The sequence below is a fragment of the Numenius arquata genome, chromosome 29 (genome assembly GCF_964106895.1).
Source record: "Numenius arquata chromosome 29, bNumArq3.hap1.1, whole genome shotgun sequence".
Lineage (NCBI taxonomy): Eukaryota > Metazoa > Chordata > Aves > Charadriiformes > Scolopacidae > Numenius > Numenius arquata.
Window position 1 is genome coordinate 299,781 of NC_133604.1, and position 7,669 is coordinate 307,449.

Consider the following 7,669-nt stretch of genomic DNA (forward strand, 5'->3'; position numbering starts at 1 on the left):
CTTCGCTGGGCTGCACACGTGCTCTCTGGACACCCCAGGACACACAGCAGGCTCTGCCCACCAGCCCTGTGGGGACACTGGCCCCTTGACGTCAGGCACAGGGGATGGGGGGCATCCCCCGGTCCAGACGTCCCTGGGCCCATGAGTTGTCACCACGATGCCTTTGGTCGCTCAGGCTGTGGTACAGCCAGCCCGAGCCCCACAGGGCAGCCGCATCCCAACGGACACGAAGGACCTGCTGATTCAGGGTGCCTGGGTTACCAGCAGCTCCTCCGAGACAGGTCCCGGTCTCTGAGGCCCCTCCCTGTCCCTGGCAGTTTGAGATTAGGGCAGAACACGTTGTCCTGGGGGTTTGCCAACCGCCTGAAAAACGTGCCTTTGGGCCAGAGGTCCAGGGTCCTGCAACACGAGCCTTCCTCTCCACGCCTGTGGCTTGTCCCGCTCCCATGGGAAACGGGATGTCTGGGTGCAGCCTGCAGCCCCTTCCCCACCGGCAGCGTGGGTCAAGGGTGACCAAGGCTCCGGAATCCCCATTCCCACCCGGGGAACGCCACGGGGTGAGGAGGCTGCAGTCAAGGAAGGGCGATCCACTAGAGCCGGGCACGGGCTTCTGCTCACCGTGGGGCTGGCAGGGGCCCTCAGTGGACACAAGGAGCTGCTCAGCCCCCACAGCTGGTGGCCCAGGCAGGAGCTGTGTCTTTATAGCCCTAACAAGCTGCACGGGGAAAAGTCACTATCTGGGCTTTACCACAGCCTGGCTTATTTTGCAAGTCATAGAATCATAGAATCGTCCAGGTTGGAAAAGACCCTTGGGATCATTGAGTCCAACCATCTACCCTACTCTACAAAGTTCTCCCCTACACCAGATCCCCCAACACCACATCTAAGCGACTCTTAAACTCATCCAAGGATGGTGCCTCGACCCCCTCCCTGGGCAGCCCGTTCCAGTGTCTGATCACTCTTCCTGTGAAGAATTTCTTCCTAATGTTCAGTCTAAACCCACCCTGTTGGAGCTTGAAGCCGTTCCCTCTCGTTCTGTCATTAATTACCCGCGCGAAGAGACCAGCACCGACCTCTCTACAGTGTCCTTTCCAATCCTGCTCCCTTGTCAGTGAAAGTACCCCTGGTGTAAGCGTGAAGGCTGAGTACCAAGTCGGGCTCCTCAGGGAACAGAAGAAAAACCTGCGAGCAGCAGGGTGCGACTTCCAGACGGGCATCCACCCCCCCTTCGCTGGTGGGAAAAGAGAGGGGAGGAGGACAGTGTTCACATTACTGTGTCCCCTCTCCCCCTGGCTGTGACACTGTACTGCTGCTGGGGTCCTCTGTTCCCCTCAGGTGGCGTCGCAGGAGGTGTCTCGGGCTGGTGGCACGACCAACCACCCTGAGATACGGTCGCACGGGTCCCGGCGGGGAGCCCACCCCCCTCAAGCCCCCCAACCTCGCCCAGCGCAGGCGATGCCACGCAGACGGCATCGCCCCGGCCCTTGGCCTGTGCCAGATCTGACACGGAGAGGAACACAGGGCTCCGCCAGCCGCCGGCCCCTCGCCCTCCGCTTCGGGAGGGGACAACGACCATCAGCGGCTGCCGGGGGCTCCTGGAGGGAGCTTTTGCCAGTATCAACAGATCCCGAATCAAAGGTCCGAGCGCCGGGTGCCAGGGTGTCCCTCGGCAGGGCCTGGCTCTCAGGGGAGGGGTGGGAATTCCTGAAAGCTGCCCTTGAAAAGCGTTAATTTTTAATCTTCGGTCTCGCGGGCGGTTTCCAGCCGGCAGCCCCCGCCGGTCCCGCGGTACCGACCCCGCTCAGCGCCCGGGCTCCCCGGCCCCGCGGCGGAGCGGAGCCCCCGGGAGCGGCCTTGCCCCCCGAGCCGCCGGGCGGCGCCCGCGGGCCACCGGAGGGGCTGCCGGCTCGGGGCAGCTCCGGGGCCAGCGGGACCGACGGCGGGCGAGCGGGCCGGGCCGCTCCCTCGCCCCTCTTCCCTCGGCGGGCGCCCGGGCCGGGGCAGCGGAGCGAGGGACGCGGGCGACCTCCCCTCCCCGGCCGTGAGCCCTGTCCTCCGTCTCCTCCCGCGGCTTGGACCCCGGCCCGCCCGGCCCCGCCAGCCCCCGACCTCCCCCTCCGTGCTGGCCCCCTCGGCCCCAGGGGGGCGGGCTGCCCCCCCCCGGCACCGCCCCCGCGGACTCGCCAGCCCCCGAGTCCCGCTGGTCCCCCGAGCCCCCAGCCCGGGTGCTCCTCCGGGCTGGAGCCTCCAGCCGCTCGCTCCCGGGAAGAGGGGCCCGCGGGGAGGATGCTTTTCGGTGCCGGAGCCCGGGCTACGCCGTGGCCGCTGGGCGAGGGTGACGGCTGGCTTTGGCACTTCCCTGCCTGCCAGCGGTGGCATTGCCGTGCAGAAACGGGCGTTCTGGCAGGAGCCACGCTCGGGTGCTGGTGTGTGAGCTCTTGTGAGGGGGGGGGTCCCTGCTTAACCCAGTCCATTGGCACCTCTAGGTCAGGTCGTCAGGTGCCACGCTTGCCCCACCGGACACGAGGTCAGAGGCCCAGAAGCCATGTGTGCAGCAAGTGCCGGGCCTGGGGGGGACCCAGAAGGGGGTATTTTGGTCAGGCCGGTCCCTGGGCTTTGCTTTCTGGGAACCGCTTAATCAACAACACACTTATGCAATGGGTGCAAGAACCACTCGCAGCTCCGCGCTGACCCCTGGCCTAGATCTGGTGGGCCAGAGCGCACGGGGGGGGGCACGCAGCGGCAGTGCGAGGGGGCCAGCAGATCGGATGCTCTTGCTAAGCTAGAGGTGAAATGGGGGTTTACGGCAGCGGCTGTAGCGTCCTGGCCGGTGCAGAGGGATTTAATCCCTTTGGGGGAGACCCTGCTCCCCAGCCTGGAAAGGGTGGTGGGTTAGAGAGTAATTCACCCTTTACGCCACAACTCTTTGCCTCCTGTTTCATGCTGTGCCACAGCCCTGATCCCGGCTCTGTGAATCTGGCAGGGAAGGAGGAATTCAGCACGGCATCGTGCCTCAGTTTCCCTTTCCTGCGTGTGCGGAGCTGCGGTGTGTCAGCTGGGAGGTGGTGGTGACACAAAGGTTTTAACAACTCCCCTGGCCTGGCAGCTGGGCCAGGCGACGCAGCTTGGAACTCCCTCCATCGGGCCGCATACGGGGAGAGCGTCAGGCGGAGGGACCCCGTTCCCCCCGTGGGTTGAATGCAGGAGCAGCCCTGCCCTGTGAGGAATTTAACCCGTCCTGAGAGTCAGAAAGGAAACGCTCCGCTTCCAGTATGGGATCACGGAATTAAAGGCAGGGCAACGGGCACGCGGTGCACATGCGAGCGCGTCCACAAACGGAGCAGGTACCCAAATATTTGGGGTGGGGGACCGCACGTGTATTTGCAAGGGAGCATATAGAGGTGTATGTACCACTGAGCACCTGTGCGAGTGAGCGTGTGTGCACTGCGAGCGTGCACAGTGCACGTGTGCCTGGATGGAAGTGCCACCTGCTCAGTCCTGCCGGTGCCCAGGAGGTGCTGCCCATGCGCTGCCCGCAGCCGGGGCTCACAAGGCCCCGTGGGAGCGGTGCTCCCAGGCCAGGCTGTGCCCACTCTTTCCTCCCTGTTGACATTCCTGAGCTATTCTGGGAGCTGCCAGCAGGCCCAGCCAGCTGAGAACTTCGCCCCTTGCACTATGGTTGCATCATCTCCGGTGGGTGCTTTTTCCCAGACAGCCCACTCTGTTTACACGTCACCTCTGCGCTTGGCCAGAGGCAGAGGCTCTGTGTGGTCAAGACCTTGGAGTCAGTGCTGTGCAGCACGGTGGGCACAGGACATGCTTGAAGCGCTGGCCGGGCTTCAGGTTCCCACTGCGCCCTGTGGGTTGCCTGCTCTGGCACAAGAGCTCCGGGCTCTCCCGCTTTGCCAACAACATGGCACTTTGCACCGCTTTTGGGGAGATTTCTACAGGACCCTGCCCTGGCTCAGGCTGTGTGCCCTGCTCTAAGCGCAGCATCTGGGGCTAAGAATCTGAAGAACACCTTCGGGTTGATGTGCCCGCTGGGTGCCACCTCATGAGCCCTCAGCACGTACAAACATCCATTTTAATTTGTGGGGAGAAGGGGGCACAGTCTACACCTCTGCTGGCTCTGCCCAGCTCCATCCTGGGGTGAGGCTGGACCAGGCAGTCCAAAGGATAGCTTGAGACCGCCAGACCCGTCACACGGCGGGAGTGACAAAAGCCCAGAGATGTGAACAGTCCCCAGGGAGCTGCAGGGATCATCCTGGGAACAGCCCCTAATCCCCGACGGGTCCTCTGTCAGCAATAAATGAGACTGGCCCCGCTAGGATGGCTAAGGGGGTGCCCGAGGGGGGGTTTGGGGGGGAGGGAGGGAGGGAGGTGTCGGGCAACTCACAGGCCGTGGGGCAGGTCTGCAGGTTCCACGGACGGGCAGACGAGGCCGGGATCCATCCCTCGGGCTGCTCAGGGACCGGTGTTCCTCCACCCCTCCGGGATTTGCCCCAGCCCTCACTTCCTGCAGGATTTGGAGCAGGCAGAGGGTCCTGCTCGGCACCCTGCTGCCCCGCGGGGATGCCTGCCCGCCTCCCTCTGCCCCCCCCCCCGGGGCAGATGCTCAGGTGAGCTGCGGGCTGGCAGAGCCCGCCTGCACGCGCGTGTGCAAGCCCCTTGGGCACACACCGGCGTGTCCCACTATTTGCGCACACCCATACGAAGCCCCCCCCCCCCCGTGCACAGCCTCCCGCGTGCCCCCCCACTCCCCCCACCCCCCCCCGACTCGCGTCCAGCCCCGCTGTGCCCTCCGCAGGGCCGGAGGCAGGTGCTCGGACCCCCCCCCCCCCCCCGCCTCAAGGACCGTGCCTGGCCCCGGGGGACCCCTCCCGCGGGGACCCAACGGCCTCGCACGGAGCGGGGCGGGCGACAGCGCCCCACCGCCCCCCGAGCCCCTTCCCCTGGGACGGCGGGGCGCCGCCCGCCCCCGCCGCGGGGCAGGGAGGGGGGACGGGGGCTAATCCCGGTAATCCCCCGCCCCGGCCGCGGCCCGACGGGACGGGACAGGCGGGTGAGCCGGCCAATGGCGGGGGGGCGCCGGGCCCGCCCCCCCGGCCGCAGGTGCCCAAAGCGGGCGGGTCGCGCCGCACCGCTCCCGGTGCCGGTGCCGGTCCGTCCCGTCGGTGTGGATGGCGGCGCGAGGCGCGGGCCCGTGGCTGCTGCTGGCGGCGGCGGCGGCGCTGCTGTGCGCGGCGGCGGATCCGCGCTGCCCGTCGTGTGCGGCGGGAGCGGAGCGGCGGCTGCTGGAGGAGGCGGCCAAGCGGCAGCTGCTGGAGAAGCTGCGGCTCCGCGAACGGCCGAGGCTCGCCCACGCCGTGCCCCGCGCCGCCGTGACCCGCGCCCTGCGGCGGCTGCAGACGGGCGGCGCCCGCCGGGGCCCCGACGACGACGACGACGACGACGAGGAGCGGGGCTACGAGATGATCAGCTTCGCGGAGCCAGGTGGGCGCGCGGTCCCCGTGGGCTGCGGGGCACGGCTCCCCCGCTCTCCCCCGCGACCCCCGGGGCGCCCGACGCTTCTCGCAAGCAAATAGCGATAGAACGAGAGGGAACGGCTTCAAGCTGCTCCAGGGTGGGTTTAGACTGGGCATTAGGAAGGAATTCTTCACAGGAAGAGTGATCAGACACTGGAACGGGCTGCCCAGGGAGGGGGTCGAGGCACCATCCTTGGATGAGTTTAAGAGTCGCTTAGATGTGGTGTTGGGGGATCTGGTGTAGGGGAGAACTTTGTAGAGTAGGGTAGATGGTTGGACTCGATGATCCCAAGGATCTTTTCCAACCTGGATGATTCAATGATTCTATGACGTGGCTCGGGTGAGCTGGGCTGTGCCCGGTGCCGGACTGTGGGAGCCCCTGGGCAAGTCAAGTCCCTGCTGGGCCAGCCCAAGGGACAGGGTCTCGTCACCCTGAGACCTGCAAGGCTGTGCAGCCCCTGAACCCTGGGGTGCTGTAGCATGGCTGGGGCCGGGGGCCTGGCTATCTGCCTCCCCGCAGTGGGGTGAGGATGCCTGGAGTCACACAGGCTGTGATTAAATCATTAGTTAATGCACCTACTGTGCACTGGTGACCTCCCGGTGCTGCTGATGCAGGAAGGCTCAGCCTGGGACAAGGAGAGACGGCCTTTCTTTTGCCCCTACACCTGAAGCGCTGCAATGCCTGTCCCCTTCCTGAGGGATGGGGACAGCCCAGGGGGCCGCCTGGGGCTCCCAGTAGTCGGACTTGGGAGCTGCAAGGTCTAGCTTGGAGCGGGCGGGGGGAGTCAGGAAACACTCTGGTTTTGCGCTGTGCAGCAGAGGAGAAGGGCCAGGTGAGAGCAGGTGCCCCCTGCCCCCGCTGTGCTCATTCTGCCAGGCAGGGTGAGACAATCCCTTGTTCCAACACCACCTCCTCTGGGTGGCATTCCCAAGGAAGGGAAGGGGACTGACTGCGGGCCCTGTGGAGAGACGGAAGTTTGTGGGTCTTTCCTGAGAAGAAGCTGAAAGAGTTTGGCCTTGATGTGCAGGTGGTGCAGCCTCACCTTCCCCAGCGTTCCGCAGCATTCACATCCTCCTCCCTTTCTCCCCTCAGAGCCCACGTCCCCCTCTGGCTTGGGGCTGCAGTTCCGGTTCAGCCGTACGCAAGACCAGGACGTTCACATCCTGCAGGCTCAGCTTTGGCTCTACCTTCGAGTTCCCCGAGAGCCGGTAGCCGGCCTCACCCTGCGAATCTTCCTTGCTGGTGGGGAAGGTGATTTGGTGGGGGGCAATCGCACGTTGCTGAGTGAGAGGCGACTGAGCGCTAAGGGCAGCGGCTGGCGTGCCTTCACCCTCATGCCAGCCCTGCAGAGTTTCTTTGGGGGAGAGCGCAGGACCCTGCGGCTGGAACTGGAAAGCCGCGGGAGTGGGGGGGATATAACGGCAATAGTCAACGCCAGCCGGTCCCAACAGCCCTTTTTGGTGGCCAAGGCAAGGGTGCGGGAGCCAGGACACCACGTGGCCAAGCGCAGCCTCCGCTGCAGCCAGAACTCCAACCTCTGCTGCCGCAAGGACTACTACGTGGATTTCCGCGACATTGGTTGGAACGACTGGATCATTAAGCCTGAGGGCTACCAGATAAACTACTGCGTGGGCCAGTGCCCTCTACATGTGGCAGGCAGCCCTGGGATGGCCTCTTCTTTCCACACCGCTGTATTCAACCTTGTCAAAGCTAACAACATCCAGGCGTCGGGGCACTCTTGCTGTGTGCCCACGCGACGTCGGCCGCTCTCTGTCCTCTACTTCGATCGCAATAGCAATATCGTCAAGACTGACATCCCTGACATGATTGTTGATGCCTGTGGCTGTAGCTAGGGTTGGGGGAGCCGTGCTGGGTTATCCCCCTTCTCCAGGACTGTCTCTCTGGTGGGGGGTTGGCAGGGAGAGCTCCCTTGAGCTGGAGTCAGACTGTGGTGCAATGGACCCCTTTGGAAAGGTTGGGAGGGAGGGAGAGGGAGGGAGGGAGGGAGGGAGGCAGTGAGTGCGAGGGTCTCATCAGAGGGAGCAGGGGATGTCTCCAGAGAGCACCTGGGGCAGGGGTCTCTGGGGACACGGAGGACACAGCCAAGGCCACATCAGACTGCCTGAGTCTGAGCTGTGGGTGG

At 65.2% G+C, this 7,669-nt stretch overlaps 1 protein-coding gene across 1 annotated transcript; it reads left to right on the plus strand.

The window, feature by feature from the left end:
* Nucleotides 1-5,180: 5,180 nt before the first annotated feature.
* LOC141476335 (inhibin beta E chain-like) lies at nucleotides 5,181-7,379 on the plus strand. Its single transcript, XM_074165007.1, has 2 exons — nucleotides 5,181-5,493; nucleotides 6,619-7,379. Exons 1-2 carry the CDS (start codon nucleotides 5,181-5,183, stop codon nucleotides 7,377-7,379), a joined length of 1,074 nt encoding a protein of 357 aa, XP_074021108.1.
* Nucleotides 7,380-7,669: the final 290 nt, after the last annotated feature.

Bases quoted from the DNA above. Each gene is read 5' to 3' on its own strand.
- LOC141476335 (XM_074165007.1), top strand. From the start codon at position 5,181: ATGGCGGCGCGAGGCGCGGGCCCGTGGCTGCTGCTGGCGGCGGCGGCG. The intron at 5,494-6,618 runs GTGGGCGCGCGG...TTCTCCCCTCAG, and splicing joins GATCAGCTTCGCGGAGCCAG to AGCCCACGTCCCCCTCTGGC.